The sequence below is a fragment of the Nilaparvata lugens genome, chromosome 4 (assembly GCF_014356525.2).
Source record: "Nilaparvata lugens isolate BPH chromosome 4, ASM1435652v1, whole genome shotgun sequence".
Lineage (NCBI taxonomy): Eukaryota > Metazoa > Arthropoda > Insecta > Hemiptera > Delphacidae > Nilaparvata > Nilaparvata lugens.
Window position 1 is genome coordinate 18636537 of NC_052507.1, and position 18418 is coordinate 18654954.

Sequence of the window (18418 nt, forward strand, 5' to 3'; positions counted from 1 at the left end):
GGTTCACATACAACAGAAACAGTAAGGGACCCAGAATTGAGCCTTGAGGTACTCCAGCCTGGACCTCCAGTTTTTGAGATTTAATTTTTACTATTTCATTCCCATCCACCTTGGTAAGCTCAACACACTGGTTTCTACCTATGAGATATGATTCAAACCATTTTAGTTCTATACCATTCACACCTACAGTTTTTAGTATTTCCAATAATATTCTATGGTTCACACAATCAAAAGCTTTGGATAAATCAAGAAGTATTGCGGCTGCCTTCTCACCTGAATCTATTATATCTATTAAGCGAGCAATTTCTATTTATATTTATATATTTTGTTATTTATAAATATGTTTATATATTTATTTCTTTGGTTATATATTTATGTCCAACGGATCTCAAAAAATCTGGTGTGGCGCACTCACACAACTTTCCTTGCCGTTATTAGAATTGATCACCTGACGCTAGTGTTCACGCGTATCACAAGTCTACTTATATACAAAGATCTAAGCCAGCTGGTGACAGGACAATAACGCTGGAGACATACGAGGTCTGATATCTCTTCATAGTGAATGATTTATTAGAATCAACAGTTGCCAACAGTTTGCAATTGGATAATCACATTTTCTCGATTTTCTCGAATTTCGAGCTTAATTTCAATTTTAGGTGAAAATGTTACTCAACATTAATTGTAGAGATTTTTATGCTCAATCTTCTGCACTCGAATTTTGCTCAAGTTGTATCTGAAGCTTGATAATTGGGAATCTGAAATCAAAGTTTGCATAGATAGGGCGGAGCTCCTAAAATTTTTACAGATATGGGACTTGTGGCAATTGATAGAGCTTATCAATGACTGTTCCAGGTATGAATTTGATCAAAATCGTTGAAGCCGTTTTCGAGAAAATCGCGAAAAACCCTGTTTTTGACAACATTTCCGCCATTTTAGCCGCCATCTCGAATCGCATTTGATCAAAATTGTCGGATCCTTATATTGTAAGGACCTTAAATTCTGAATGTCAAGTCATTCCGTTAATATTGAGAGATGAGATATCGTGTACACAGACGCACATACACTCTGTGATGAATCTTTTGAATAAATCTCATGAAAGGAGAGAATTAGCTAGGAAAATTGTAATTACCCTTATAGAATGAAAGATCTGCCAAACGAATAGTTAGCACCCAAGCGATAAGGCTTTCTCATCAACAGCTGAGTATCAGATAAGAGTACCGTTCTGTACTACGTATTTTTTCCAGAGAATTATTTAATAAAATTATAATTATTTTGCAAATCGAGTACAAATCATTTATGAACTGCTTATTGAATTTTGGAGGTTACACTTTTGTTTACTATTGATCAGAAGTTTTGTAGCAGTTCAGACACAGCTGACTGACTCAATACACCATAAATGTCATGCCAGGTTTTCATGCAAGCTATAATATTATTTCTAAAATTAAGAACTATTGATAAAGGACCAAGAATTTCAAATAGAAAAAATAAAATGTATGTATTATTGTTAAAATTATTTATTATTCACGAAATTACATTATAATGTCAAACGTTATTGTAACTAACTAGGTCATAGCATGAATATTGTATTATTGATAAGAGCAGCAAAAATTAATTATAAGAGTTTCGAACATAACAAGAATTGTGCATAAATTTTAAATTACAAATTATTGATTCGACTGAACCACATGGTGAATGGATCTCTTTGGCAACTCTAAGCCAATCATAATTATGTCATAGAAATAGCACCAAAAGGGATGATCGTTTGAAAACATCATATATGTTAATCTGTTATCAGACAACAAACCTGCCTTATCATATATGCTAGTGCATGTACACTGTATAGAGGAACTATCTCTAGAGAATTAAGCAATTTAAAAAGTTATACAAATTAAGTTACTATTGTAATTAAAGGAATTATATTTTACTGCTTGCCACTGACGTCATGCCTACGTCATAATCATTCTACCAATGGCAAATTTTCATGCAAATTAATTACAGAGAGATTCTCAGAGAAAAAGTTCTAGCCCAAGGCTTAGAAGAAGACACTTCACTTCCCTTTTAAAATCCTCACCGTTAAGACCTGTTGAAAGTTACCAAGGACCCATTAGTGAAATTTTGTTCGATTTTTGTATGTTTTATCTGTGAGCCAATATTTTAGGCTATTTTATTTGTTATTTGTAAATTTATTTCATCAATCGATAATTCGAGAAATTCAAGTTTAATTATTCCCTAATTATTTTGGTGAAGGAGATATTTAATAAGAATTTTACACATGCTGAGACCGAAGCCTGGACCGGCCACCGATCAAACAAATTTGATCTAAAGGAACCACGACCGCCAAGGAGTTTCACGTGAGTTTAAATTTTGAGGCCCCAATCTTCGCTTCCAAAGAAATTACAGTGCAGAAAATATAAAATTTTTCTTCGTTAAATTAATGGCCACGCCGACAAGCGCTTATAACCATTAAGATCCTAGATTTTATTTGATATAGAATTTATAAGAATACTCGGGGCAGCTTTCATTATGAAAGTTGACGGGTGTGGCAATCCCGGGGATACCCGAGCAAGTGGTGGATGCACAGTAGTTAGTTGGCTTCAACATCAAGTGCCAAGGTGATGGGAGGGGTGGCAGACGTCTCATCATCATCGTGAGCATCCACTGCGGGAGGAGATATACCTCTTGAAAAAACTAGGGACCATCAAGCTCCGGATGGTAGCACCCTTTAAGGGCTCCTTCCTAGGGTTACTAGGTGAAAACCGGCCAACGGTCTCGAAGGCGGATGAGGAGTAATCCCAACGGCGGAGAGAGCGGAAGAGCCTAGGGAGAAAACCAAATAAAATCCAGGGTGGGCAATGCTCTGTAAACTGTGGTGAAAGTAGTTTGCCTAGGAGAAGAAAACTCTACACAAATTGACTGGCCTCCAGGTTGGGGGTTGAATCGTTAGGCCAGCCCCCTGACATTCACAAACATTTTACTTGCTAAAAATCCCAATAACAAGCCTCGGAATACGGACTGGAATCAACGGAAACAAAAACATAGGACACGGAAACGATTGATGAATATTGGATGTTGGAACATACAGGGACTGAACACCAAACAGGAGCAGGTGTTCAAAGAACTCCTCCGGTACAAAATGGATATCGCAGTACTGAGTGAGACTAAGAAGAAGGCCAAGGAAATAGCTTCAAAGATGGTTACTTATACTTTTGGAGTGGAGTGGATAAATCAGCTAGGGCTAAGGCTGGTGTAGCTATGGCAGTAAGAAAGAACATGGAGAAAAATATAACAGACTGGAATCCTGTAGATGAAAGAATTATTACGGTTGACATGATAATACGGGGAAGAGAGGTGAAGATATTTGGTATTTATGCACCCACGGATGACTCTGATGCAAACACTAAGGACGCCTTTTTTGACAAACTCTCCGAGGAACTGATCAAAACAAAAAGCAGACAAGAAATAATCTTATTAGGGGACTTTAATGGAAGAGTAGGACAAAAAATAGACAGTGGAATAATTGGACGACATGGGGAGGATGTAGTGAATGATAACGGTATGAGATGGATTGAGTTGTGTGAGCAATATTCACTGAGAATATTGAACGGATTTTTCCAGCACAAGGATAAACATAAGTATACTTGGACGCAAAATACAAGGAATCTGAAATCGATAATTGATTATGTAGTGATTAAACAAGACTCGGCCATAACACCTTACGATGTCAAAGTTTGGAGAGGAGCTGAATGTGGTTCGGATCATCGTCTTGTGAAAGCCCCGGTCAATATCAAATACAATAAGAGACAAAGACTGCAGGAACAGAACAATAGAGGGGAAATCGCAACATCATACAACATAGATGGTTTAAAAAATGAATCCACAAGTTTTCTTTATAAGCTGCGTTTGGCACAAAAATTAAAAGATGACATTACCGGCACAGCAGAAGAAATGTATGATAATGTGAAGAACAAAATTCACAAGGCAGCAATGGAAGCATTAGGTCCAAAAGTAAAAACGAAACACAGTAATTATTGGTGGACTGACGATCTAAAAGATCTGGTGGAAGAAAAGAAGAAGCTGTATCATAAATTTTTAGTATCTAAGGATGTCGAAGACAGGAAAAATTATAATAGAATTGAATACACAGTGAAAAAGGAAATAATAAAAGTGAAAAACCAAACTTGGGATGAAAAATGTGCAGAAATAAGCTCAATGATTGGAGGATCTAGGTCTAGGGAAGCTTGGGCCACTATAAACAATCTAAAAAAAAATTTGAATGAAAAAAGAAAAATTAATCCTATAAGAATAGAACAATGGAAGGAGCATTATAATAATCTTTTGACAGAGCACCGTACTGAATATCTAAAGACAGGAATAGATGTGGAGGAAATAGTAATAAGAGAAGCAGAGCCAATTAAGTTGGAAGAAATAAAAACAGCACTGCTTAAAATGAAGAATAATAAAGCCCCAGGACCAGGTGATTTGCCTATCGAGCTAATTAAAAACGCCACCATGAGAATGCTGGAACTGCTGTGTGAAATTTTTAACAGGTGTTTGAAAGGAGATCAGATTCCTAAAGACTGGAAGATATCATATATACATTCCATTTACAAAAAGGGGAATCGAAGGGATTGTAATAATTATCGAGGTATTAGTGTAACATCATCCATTGGAAAGCTTTATGAAAGAGTTTTAAAAAATAGAATAGAACAGGAAATAATAGAAATAGAGGAGGAAAGTGGATTCAGACCAGGCCGTTCCTGTGTGGACAATCTATTCACCCTGAGACATCTAATAGAAAAGCGACTAGCAAGAGGTATGGAATTGCATGCTACTTTTATAGATCTGTGTAAAGCATTTGATTCAGTTCCATTACAGAAATTATGGCTCACAATGAAGGAAGCAGGCGTAAATAATGTGTTCATAAATGCAGTGAAAGCATTGTACAAGGAAAATCAAGCAGTAATAAAAATTGGCGATAAAAACTCTGAAGCCTTTTCTCAAACCAAAGGGGTCAAACAGGGTTCCTGCCTCTCTCCAATCCTATTCAAAATTTATATGTGTACTGCTCTGAAGAAATGGACACAAAAATGCAGCACAATGGGAATTGAGCTGGAGGATTCCAAGGTACATACATTCCTCTTCGCGGATGATCAGGTAGTTTTAGCAGAAGATCATCAGGACATGACCTATATGATAATAAAATTGATAGAAGAATACAAAAAATGGGGCTTGGAGGTTAACACAGAAAAGACACAATATATGCAGTTCGGAGGCACAGGACAGGATATTGAAACTGAAAATGGATTGATTATAAATGTTAAGGAGTACAAGTACCTCGCCGTTGTTATTAGTGATGATGGAAGGGATAGAGTGGATATCATGGGGAAGATAAGGAAGGGAAAAAATATGATAAGAGCACTACATCCAATCCTATGGAATAAAAACATAACCAAAAATACAAAAAAAAATATTTACCAGGCAATGATTGAGCCAGTCATGACGTATGGGTCAGAAGTGTGGTGTGTGGACAAATTAACTACTCAAAAACTTCTTTCAGCGTAAATGATGTACTGGAGGAGGAGTTTAGGATTGACATTGCTGGAGCGAATCAGGAATGATATAATAAGAGAGAGAATGAGCGCAGAAAACACAATAATGGATGTCATTGGAGAGAAACAATTGAAATGGTATGGACACCTGCGCAGAATGAATGAAGGAAGACTTCCTTTGCAAGTATGGAATTGGGTACCATCGAACAGAAATAGGCGTGGAAGACCGCGAAAGAAATGGGTATCCAATGTCCACATTGGAATGGAGAGTAGAGGTCTCTTTGAAGGAGACTGGATAGATAAGGAAAGATGGCGATTGGGGTGCGAGAAGCGACACAACTGAAGTTGCAAAAACTCGCTATATATATTATATATATAATTTATAAGAACTTGTAGTTGATTAGCTATCCTCCGCTGCCAGAACCACAACCCCGAGCAATTTTAAAAATCTTTTATAATTTATTTTTACTATTTTTCAAAAAACTGTTAAATTTATCAATCATAAAATTCTGTTGAATCATGCATGGTGTCATGCGAGTACAAGTACACTTTTGATAATTTTGTTAATGTTAAAATATTTTCAATCTGTAATTCAAGCTTCATACCTGCACTGTCGAATTATATATTTTATTATATTATATTTCTACTTTATCAATTCGTCTTCTGAGTTCGATTATTTCTTGAGCCTGTCAATTATTGTGTCTGACACGTTCTATATTATCAAGAACCGATCGAGTACGATCATTGGAATAATTGATTCAACCTGGATATTGGAACAGATCTAAGTGGATGTGTGTGTGGGGTCAGATCGGGATTATCTATTCTCTGTCCTTACCTGCTCATATATCAGCTTTTATCTGTTACCAACTTCGACTTAGGAGCGAATTCGTCGGCTGTATAGCAGATGCAGCTGGAGATCGTATAATTTCCTACAATAGAGCATTAAACCCGACAAGACTCTGTTCTCGAAATATATTCCGAACGATATCTGGTCCTAGTACTCTATCTTAATCCTTCGGAACTTATTAGAGACGCAGTCCCGTAAATTATCTACATCGGGATTTTTGCTCGACCTGTATGATTTTGTATGCTGTTCCATCACAGGTAATAGTTTTAAGATATCCGTATTCAGTGTTTAGCAACCGCTACACTACTTATAAAAAATTTTATCATTATAGAGCGAGTGTTTATGCCTCCCGCGATTCAGACGATTGTATCGAATCTTGTAGTGACTCAATCAGTCTGGTATTCACTTAGCGTCCACGCACGCATTTTCAAAATTTATAACCTCAATACTAGTGACTCAGTGCAAGATTCATTATACGTGTGTCGGCCTATCCTTGGAGGCGAGAGTAAACTCCAGGAAGAGCTTTACAACTCATACACACACACACACACACACACACACACACACACACACACACACCACACACACACACACACACACACACACATGTAGAAATTGGGGTACCTTATTTTTTTTCGGAAAGCAATACTTTCCTTACCTATGGTAATAGGGCAAGGAAAGTAAAACGAATCTCACGAAATTGGGAACATAGTAGGTTTATGATATGAAAATTCGATTGCACTAGGTCTCATCCCTGGGAAAACTCGCTGAAGGACATGAAAAGGATAATAATTATTCATCCTTGGAAAAACACATGATAATTTAGTCGTCTGTTGATAACGGAAGATGCGAGTGCCTGTGTGGGAGAAAGACAGAATTATGTTCAGCTATTGAACTATTACAATTAATCAGCGGATATCATGAGAAGTATTATCTAGCCATTATAAATAAACAGTTTTGAGTTGTGCCTATTGGTCCTTCCTCAATCATTTTCTAGAATTGTGTTCTGTGTATTAATAAGTGAATATTATAAACTATGATTTTGTACTCAGGAGCGAAGCTCGGTGCCCCGATATTATTGCATTATTTGATACATGAGATGATTGATTTTGATTCATCCAATCATAATTTTCCTCCACAAAAATATTTAAATTGTTTCAAAACTGTGAGGATTAGTACTTTTTCAATGCATGGTAGACTCAGACTATTTTGCGTTATCAACTATCGTTTGAAAGTCAATACAAAATGAGGAATACTTGTCTAGATTACAGAAATATCATTTTGTGAAAACTCTAATAATGATTTTCATGTAATTGGTAGTTTTTTCTTCTTTCTGAACTACGAATTCAGAAAACTTCTGTTATAAGTAATTTAGTTAGTTATCATTAGGAACTAGAGAATGGTATTCACACCATCCACTTCCAACAACATATTGTTAAATTGTTTACATTGTCGATATTTCAACTTTCACAATGAGTTTCAAAACAATACCAAACTTCAAGTCTACAGACTCCTGGTCCTTTCTAATAGGAACAGTAGCTCTCAACTTGAACTAATCAACTTGAAAATTGGTGAGTAGTTGTTTGAAAGCTGATTGCCAAAGTTTGCTTTAAATCAATAGAGATTCCCACAGTGTCAGGTTTGTAAGCGCCTCAACAATGTTCATATTTCCAATGTACAATTTATGCATGATAGGAAACACTACAGGCCCTCTTTTCAATATTCTTAAACTTTGAGAGAAATTGTCTCTTACTCACTCTCTTTATCTCACTTAATTCTTTTTCATTCCGGGTATCTTACTTCTTGGCGAATATGGAGAACGTAACATTACACCAACATATCATTTCACAATTATTGTCATAGAGTTATGATAATCGATTGAATTGTATTGTATCAAATTCATTGATACAATATCATTCCCTGCATGGGTATATAAGATCTCTGCATATTGTATCAATTATCCTACAATGTATTGTAGCCTCATTATCCCTGAAAAAGTAGGAAAAGTAAATAAATTTCACTCCTTCAGAATGAAACTTGGAAATCATTTCGATTGTGAGAAATTTCTCTGGAGAAGTACCTTCATTGTAGAAACTGTGAGATATCATTTCAAATAGATAACTGAAGGTTGCTTTACTATCATCCACAAGGAATAAATAGAAATGTACTTTGTTATTCTCCTTGAAATAAATGCTGATTAGGTTGCCAGTTGAGAACTTCCAGTGAGCTCGCATTGATGCAAATTTTACTGCTGTTGGGTTGCTTTACCTCGCAAATTTCCCAACTGATGAGAAATAAGCACCAACATAATTATTGATGATTTAATAAGGTCATGACAGAAATTCAGTCAACCTTTTTCAAACTTTGCTTCACAATGATCAGTTCCAAACCATAATTTAGAATTCTCACACTTTTCTCAATAGTTTTTACGCTTTATTTTAAAGTTTTGCAATCAATGCTGGAGCTTTACTGAAAAATTTCTAGTAGATAGCACTTTTTTTACCGATGACAAGTTGAAAAGCTGATAATTAGAAAATGTAGAAAAACTTTCCAAGGTTCCTTCATTAAACTGTCCTCAGAAAGAACTCTTTCAACGGATTCCTCGTTAACAAATTGATTTTTCTAGAACCTGATATTTGTGAGAACTTTCGTCATGAATCACAGCTGATTACTACTCGTTCATTCAAATTCCGCCTATCGTTTTATTCATCAATAAATATGAATTGAATCTCAATTTTATTCGTTGTTGGTTATCCATCTTGTTTTTACTGGAAAACAATCTTTCAAGATGAACATGCTTAAAACTACCTGCTTTTTCCATATTAGCAGGTAACCCGCGCTCCGCAAGGGTCTAATTAAAAACTTGACCCACTGAAATTTTGAAGAATTTAAAAAAAGGCCTATAACCATCCTCGGTAAATGAAGAATCAATATGCAAAATTACAATCATTAATTTTGTATTCTTATACAGCCTAACTTTGAAGTGAAAAAACACTCACATTCTTTGGTGTGGCGACGACCGTTTCGTCTGCTGGTGTTCACATTCTTGAGCCAAACAGAAACTAAAGTATTTAAGGTTATGAGGATGAGTATTTGGTCAGAGTGGGGGCCGGAGGGGAGTTTTGGCGGTTGATGGAGGATTTAAATGAGTTTGTTAAACAGGGTTTGGGAGGAAAAGTTGACTTGGTCATTTAGAATATTGTTTGGCTGTTGTTTGGTGTACTTGTATATTTCAAACTGTTCCAGTATATCTAATTTTCTGTTTCTGTGGGAATAGTAAAGTATTTCAAGGTTATTGTTTATGTCAGGGTGTGCGTGGTCAGTGGAGATAATGTGTTCTGCAAAGGTGGAATGAGAGGAAGGATGAGTAATGACTCTTGTGTGTACTTTGAATCTTATGTTGAAATTTCTGGCTGTTTTTCCTATGTGGAATTCACTGCAATTGTACAATTTAGTTTATAAACTCCTGGTCTATTCTGTTGTTGCTGAGGGGTGTTGTGTCGAGACAAGAGCTTCTTTCAATTTTATTACTAAAATTTATTCGTCCATTTGTTCATTCAATTCATTTCTGAATGTTTCAGGAGCTACAGAAACAAATAATATGAAATCAAATACAAATAATATATTATACACCTTCCCTTTAATATTCTCGTAACAGCTTCATTCTAAGTGATAGAACTAAATTAATGAGTTTGATATTAAAAGCCAATCACATGATAGGTACCGTAAAATAGAGTATCATGTTGACAGCGTTGAAAGTCTTGCAATGAGCTCTGAACTTCGCTTTACTAAACTTCGTACAGAGTTCAAAATGTATTCTGGTCACATACAAACTTCGTGATGGTTTGTTGCCCTCATCACTTCATTAAGTTGCCACAGAATGACCTGGTTAATGAGTAAAGTGATGATCACGCCAGTCATACTACAGCTCAATTATTCAGTCACTCCAATGACTCAAGTAGTTGTCGAGTTTCAATGTTTGTTTTGTGTAGTTTGACAGTTTGAGATGCTCCGTCTGTCAGTTTATCCTCACCTTGAATCAGTTCTCTCAGTTCTAATATCAGTTCTCTCAGTCATCAGTTATTTCATCCTAGCTTTTTATCCTCTATAATATGTTATCCTTCTATTAATCTCCTAGAACTGATAAAGAGCACTCAACTACAATACTCAACCAACAGCCTAGAAAAATTAGATTATCCAATATTTTCTTGTAACTTGTTTGGGAGGAAACTTGCTGTTCAATAAAAATATTGAATGACTCAACCACATTATTTTCCTATGTGAGTACTCACATACAACAGTCTCACTTCGTTTTCACAAAAATAAGCCGCAAAAACGTGTCAAACAGCCGACACGTGCTTCATTATTTGAATTCACGTGCTTCATAATTAAAATTTTGATTACACTGGTGAGTATAATATCAAATTAATAAAGTGGTGACTGGTGTTACTTTCAAACTTGTTCAATCAATAACAAATTTATATCAGCTCCGGGGCTTTCACTCGATACTGATATTGCGGTGGGCGGAGTTCGAAAACAAAATTCTAATGATTTTGCAATGTGCAATTGACAGTACCTGCCATCATCACCTAATCAATTTGATGATATGGGAAAATTGGACAGCTTGTTTGATGGGGATTCGCGTGAATGGGATTAGTCACAAACTGGACAACACGGTGTGTCCATTTGTCGTACGTTATCTTCCGATATAATATTGGAGTTTATGTTTAGTTGTTCATCTATCAATTTGGTGCACAAATAATGTTGTTTTGTTATTCAACTAATAACGTCGTGCGGGGCGTGACCTTTCAATCAGCACAAGCATGAATAGTGAATTTTGTGAATGGTGTTTTACAAAATATCAAATTCACAAAATACTAACATTACCTTCCATGTGGAAAATTTATCAATCTGAAATAGTGTTCTGTAAGGATTTCGAGGGTGTTTTTGAGCTACACGCAACTTCATTGCTATGGTTGATCATCATTTCTCAGTGATATTACACATAGGTTTTGATCAACTGAAAATGATTGATGATTGTTTCCAAATGTTTTCAAGTGAAAAGAGACCAACTCAATCACATTACCTTGTTGAAAAATAGTTTGCATTGATATATTAATGATTGAAATAGCAGACATAATTATTGAAGCAGCAGGTAAAAGGTAAGTGGAGTACAATCAACATTCAATATTGATGTTCCTTTAAGTAGGTAATTAACGGTTGATAATACGAGCGTCTTACCAATTTTGACTTGAGGATTTTTGGCGGTTGTATTTTAGGTTATAACCACTATTGAAGCTTTGACTAAACTTCAAAGTTTGAACTCACATTTTTGAGGCCATTCTGTGTACGCTCGTTGACCAATAAAATCGACAAAGGAGAGAAATAGACAAAAAATGTAAAAAAGAAATCACTGCTTAATCCCTGTGAGTTTATTAGTTTAATTGAGAAGATAATACTGTATAGATATAATAATGAGTTGATAATACTTCCAGAATGTGGGAAACTTTTGACACTCAAGTATTGATCTTGAACTGTGAATGATTAAATGCGAAAGAGAAAACTCAGTTTCCAGTCCCAAATTTATTGTATATTCTTGAAGCAATAAACAAACCTAGAGGCAATTATCATTCGAATATCAAAACAAAAGACCGTAAGGTCAAACAGACAAAAAGCAGCAAAAGTATCATAATAGGTCTAATATTATTCCTTCTTTATCGATTCTACTTAAAGCAGCAGAGTTCCCTCATTTAGCGTTCGGCGCTGAATTTAATCTCAGAAAAAAGGTAATCCAAGCACAGCACTATTCCCACCCTTGGAAACGAGATCCCAAAAAAAATCAGAAGTCAGAAGTTTACTAATTAAGTTAGAAGTTGAATTACGGAATTGTTTTTGCTAGAGGAACTGTATGTTTCAGAAAACTTATCTGATGAGGAAGAGTTGAGAAATGTTAAATAAATAATGCTCTACCTCCGGTGGTTATGTTTACTGGATTATCATTTCAGTGTTGAACTATCGAATCCAAAGTGGAAAATGGATTGCAACTTTTCTAAATAGCGAATTTATCATCTTTCAAGATTGATGAAATTTTAAGAAATTCATTTCTAAATAACATTTCAAAATATTCAGAAACCAACACTATAGTCAATCGCAGGAGTATAGTACGATGATAGTACATGCAACGATGCCAAATGAGAGTTGATCAACGTTGTTCACAGCTCATTATGAATGACAAAATTGATTTATATTTTTATAATAGACCTGACGGATTGGCAACGTCTACGGTTGCGGGGGAATGAGGAGGCTTCCATGTGTTCCAATTTCCATCGGAATTTTTCCGTGCTGTTGTTTATAGTTAGTTGAACACTGCTATCATGCTAACGATGATGGATGAAGTATGTTCATAATTCACTCGCTCTCACACTAAACTACACTAAAACCTTATTACTATTCGTTCGTACAAATAAGAACCAGTGATCTATCATTTTGATAAATTACTCATTTTAATGTTCTGCCTAATATATCTTCTCCTATAAGCGAAATAATGTACTGTAGAAACGTTAGATTTCGAAACAGACCCTCGAGAAGATAGAATTCATATTTTGAAATGATATAATTTGCTTTCTCTTTTAATTATTTATATTTTTACGAAAACATATCAATTATCCAGTGAATTTATCAGTAATATTTTTTCTCATCTTCCGAGAAAAACTAATCATATATAGACATTCTCTGTACATTGGTGGATAATGAGAGAATAGTATCTACATTGAAAAGATTGCAGCAGTAGCCTACCTAGTGCGTAGGGCTTTCAAAATACTTCCCTGAAGGAAGGCGAGTATTGTTACAAAATGTCAAAAGGAGAGCTTTGCATTACGTCTACGTGGCTGTTCCTGGTTATACAACCTTCGCGTTCAATAGAGACAGAATAAGCTTGACGTTTGTAGGTAGCTTCTATTCCAGAAGAATTTCCCAGACTTGGAAATGAATACATGCTCCTCTTTTATTGTGAGTCCCCAGCATGAACATGACTCCAGCTTTATTCAAGAGACATACGAACTCAATGGAGAGCAGAATGGAATCGAAATAAGCTACCAAGGGAGAAAGTTAAACAATAATATCATCAGTCTAACAAATATGAAACTCAGAAAGGAAGTCTCAGCCTCAATATCATTCTAATGATAGTCTTTATGTGGGAGAAATTAATTTCATAATTTCAACAATGTATTCCGGAATATGTAGGAATCAAACCGGAGACTAATATGAATTTAATAGGGTACATTCCATTGCCTAGTCATTTAGACAAAGAACATTATTCAATTCTGGAACAATGGATTTGTTGTTTTTGTTCACTGTCCATGGTTTCAGCTAAAGCTGTGGATTTTGGTTCGAGCTGCAGCATTCCATTCAGTAATCTGTCTCATTAATATTGTTCTTTGTGAATATTTGCAATATTACATTCGCATTCTGTTTTGAGACATGTGAGAGGGGATTTTCCAAATCTCTCTGGTTCCAATACCATGGAGAGGTCGACTGCCCTACTGAATATTCCATCATACACCAAACAAGAGAGACTCTCGCACCACGACAAAGCTTGAAAAAGAAAGTTTTTAGAGATTCCTGTTCAACGTTGTGATTTCTTATTCTGAATCGGCTGTCAGAAATACGGCACCCTGTGAAAGTATAAATCTGTTTAATGGCCCCAGTTGAGAATTGGGTTTTACACTTGGTTTGATTCGGTGAAAAGTACGAATTTCGCGTACTGAATTTTTTAGGAAAGAGGCGGCAATTCCCGGTGGTATTTTCCGGCACTGGAACCCGAAATGAAGAACGTTTCCAAGGCCCTGACGTCAATGAGTGAGTTTACCACTCCTACTGATCTTAGACACTGCGACCTCCATTAATACTCAGAGAAGTATCATCTCTAGGCATTCAATCTAATTTATTCACATGGGCAAACTCTACAGGGAATCACCACCAGCTACGAAATGTTTTGGGGAGGGAGAATTGAGAAATATGCATTCTCAAGTTTTCTGAATGATTCAGTAACTAGTGATTGATGATGCGTGTCTTTCATGAGATACACCTCATAAATCATTATTGAGAGCCTGCTAAATCCAAAACTCCTTTGAGTTTCATTGATAAAATCAACGGTTTCCACAAATTTCGTGTTTCCAAATTATAGCGTCCGAATCAGTTTTACTGATTATTATCTATTAATAATAACAGTAGGCTCTTCTTCCTTTGAATAATCAACAGATTGATAATTATTTTCTATACTTAAGGGTCGTATATAATCTTACCAACTTATTTCTTACTTATATCTTATCACTTCCTCTACGATCTTAATACCCTCTATTACTAAGTTATATACTTATTATTACGTAGATTGGTCCGATTTTTCATGGCTCACAATAATTCATATTTCTGATTTTCGTTATTGTCAAAAAATAGTGATTTACCTAGCTGCTGTATAAGATCTTTAAGCTCTTTATAATTTGCAAAAAAGAAATGGATTGATGGATGACAGTACCTATAACAAAGCTACTCTCCTACTGTGGAATAAAAATATATTCCTCTTTCAAGTTCATCCTCAATTGATTTAAATGGATCGAGTGATTTGATACTAGAAGGATCTTTTTAGATTCTAGATCTTTTAAGAGACTCTTCTAGAAACTCTCAGACTGAGATCTGTTTGCAAGCTGAAGGAATATGAGAGAAATACGGATTTAAGAAATAAGGATAAGAGAATAAGGATTTGTAAATGAAAAAAAGTAATGATCAAAGATCAGTCTATTGAATGGAAAAAACTTCTTCCTGTCAAACCACCAATTCATTGATGCAATTCGAGATACAAGTTTCATTTGTTACATCATTATCAAACGTTGATCAGCGGAATATATGGTGTGGGAAAAGCCCTACGATTGGTCATTAGCTGTTGACCAATGAAGTTTGAGATCTATTGTCATTGGCCGACGCACACCCAATCATTCCAGCCTATCCCTAGCCTCGACTAATGACATTATAGCGCGACCTTCTTTGGTCAACAAGAAGAGGGCTGAGCTCTACTGTCTTTAAATGTCCGTTAATGTCATTAAAGGTTATTAAACTGACATTAAAGGACATTTAATGACCTATTGTAGGGCTTTAGCCACACTTTATATTTTGTTGCTCAATGTTCAAGTAGCTTTGAAATGAAAAACAAGACTATGTGTTGTGGTAGATATTCATATTGATAGAAAACGACTCGACAATGTCAAAACCTCTGATCTATCAAAACAATTTAAGATACAAGTTCTGTATGCTAACTTAAAGTTTAAACTTCTGATATTGCATTAAGCGAGATATAGTATTACTTAACCATAATGCAAATTGAAAACAAGAGAATATTCTCAAATATCAAGAATTTATAAATCCGTGATATTGTCTATTGCCAATGTTGCTTAATGACAATAAAAATTTATTTATTTATTTAAGAATATTGTCCAATATCACGAATTTATAAATTCTTGATATTTGAGAATATTCTCTTGTTTTCAATTTGCATTATGGTTAAGTATTACTATATCTCGCTTAATGCAATATCAGAAGTTTAAACTTTAAGTTAGCATACAGAACTTGTATCTTAAATTGTTTTGATAGATCAGAGGTTTTGACATTGTCGAGTCGTTTTCTAACAATATGAATATCTACCACAACACATAGAGCGTAAGATAGATGAATCAATGTAATGAATGATTAATAAACTTTGATAACTCTATTAATTTCAATTTTTATCTCAATCACCAGTGATGAATAGTTGTTATTCAATTGGAGTTATAATAGTTGAAGCTATACAATCATGATACTGTCAACAATAACTTATTGGAGTATTGATCCTTCATTTGGTGCTTTTGTCCATGAAGTAAATATACAAACCATTGACAATTTTACATAGACATTGACCTTCTCTCTATTGCATAAATAGGCAATATGAAAATAAACCATATAATATCCTATAGAAACCATTGACTATCAAACCATAGATTATCTATTCCATTTTTATATGCATCTGTTCAATTTTTAAGTGATCAACTGTGGCAACTGATAATCAGCGGAATTAATTACTCAGATAATGTAATAGTCAATGTAACAGAGATGAGTTCGAGGGAATATGGCTGAAAGCTGATAACGCCTAAGGTCAGCAAACAGCAAAGTTCCTGAGGCTGCATTCAGGAATATTGGAATATATACATGTGTTGTTACAGCATATACACACAGAGTATAGAATGTCTTTCACTCAATGTAATGACATTCTATACTCTCTGCATATACATATGACCTACAAAATTTATTTTGTGATAGTATTGGCAGACTGGAATTTGCAGCAATATAAGTTGGGAGATGAGCTGTGTGATGAGCCTCAAAAGCACGTTCCGCTTTCACACTTTGCTCCGGAACTGCCATCAACCCAGCTCACCCTTCTCTATAGTTCATCATTATCTTCCGTTGGATTTTTTTGTTACGAATTTGAAGGTCAAAATTTTTCCCATAAAATAGGACCCATGACACATGGCATGAGAAACATACGCGTAAGCTCGAAAAAGATATTTGTATCACGATGAAGTTTTTAAATTGATGTTTTTTTCATGACTGAACACTTTATAAAAACTATTTTGTAGTATAAACATTGTTTATACACGTGAGATACACGAAAGACGAAGATACAAGTAAGTGATATGATTTGGTAAAAATACATGGTTATGAAGATTGAGGGAGAATTTCAGAACGACTTGATATTTCAAATAAGATAAGGATGATTCCACTGTAAGTATTGTTATGAATGGGCCTTCAGAGGTGATGCAACGGAAGCAGCGCTCAAGTGTTTTAATAGTGTAGAAACCCGTAACAGTATGATTGGCGTTCGTAATCAAATTTGAAATACTGTACTACTCTATTAATCTTTACTCTTTGACTTATCCTATTCAAAACAAATACAAATTTACCTCGTCCTGTAAAACTATAGTGCAATAAAATTATTGGAAACCTGTATCATTGAATTCAAAATAGATTGTATTGTATTGTAATTCAATATGAATTGATCTTTTAAAAAGATCACCTAACAAAAACCATAGATAAAATGTTGATTCTCACAGTTGATTCCTACATCCAAGCTGATGGACGATGGACAAACTGCTCATTGAATCTACTTCACAGAACTGGGAGATAAAATCACCTATCATCCTAATAGCTGCCGTTGAAACCATAGATAAGCATTCTTCACGTTCCATCAACGTTAAGAGCATTACGACCACATTCATTGAGGGTGCAGGGTGAAGTTTCCATCGTTTGTGCACTGAACATGTATTGAAACTCAAAAATCATTAATTCCTTTATCGTGCACACTATGAAGCACTATCAAACCATTGTAAATTCTCAAAATAGTAGCTCACATTAATGACTATCAAGTTTCAATACAACTTTGTCAATGGTATTCAAATTATGAAAAATATGCAACTTACAGAATATTTTCAAGAATAGAGTTTAGGACTTTGAGATGAACTTTCACTACCCCTGCCTTAGGATATTCCACATCACTTCATGATATTCAACCAAAGACAAGAATTGATTATGGTGAGCTACCTTTCAAAATAATATTACCCAACTAGAACCTATTATGGGGATCATGAAAAAGCAAAACCTTTTTTCAATGCAAGAAATCTCTTTTTTCAATCTCTAGGGATTACGATTCCATTGATGGAGACCGAGTGCCTTTATCATTGGCCTACTAAGGATGTCTAGTCCTCCCAGTCATTCAAACCTGGATAATAATTCACCCGATCTTTTGAATAGCGGTGTCCAAAGTAGAGAATAAGAGGAATCCAACTTTCATAATGAATATTCATCATCAGAAAGGTGCTGCGAAATTCCAAGTGAGAATATTGAGGCAAAATAAGATTCACTAGTGCATGAGAATAACCTTTGATTAAGGTTTTCAAGGGTTTACTATGCGAAAATCTACGAGTATGCATAATTTATCATC

At 35.1% G+C, this 18418-nt stretch overlaps 1 protein-coding gene across 7 annotated transcripts in view; it reads left to right on the forward strand.

Annotated features, from left to right (window-relative positions):
- LOC111055321 (annetocin receptor) overlaps positions 1-18418 on the forward strand; it is a 188185-nt gene that overhangs the window by 99257 nt on the left and 70510 nt on the right. Inside the window, exon 1 of one of the 7 annotated variants that reach the window (XM_039426847.1) lies at positions 11295-11558. The exons of the other annotated variants lie outside the window; for them this stretch is intronic. Within the exon in view, the coding sequence (XP_039282781.1) occupies positions 11515-11558 (44 nt within the window). The 5' untranslated portion in view covers positions 11295-11514. Of the gene's footprint in view, positions 1-11294; positions 11559-18418 lie in introns of those variants that run through there. 7 annotated transcript variants of the gene reach the window in all.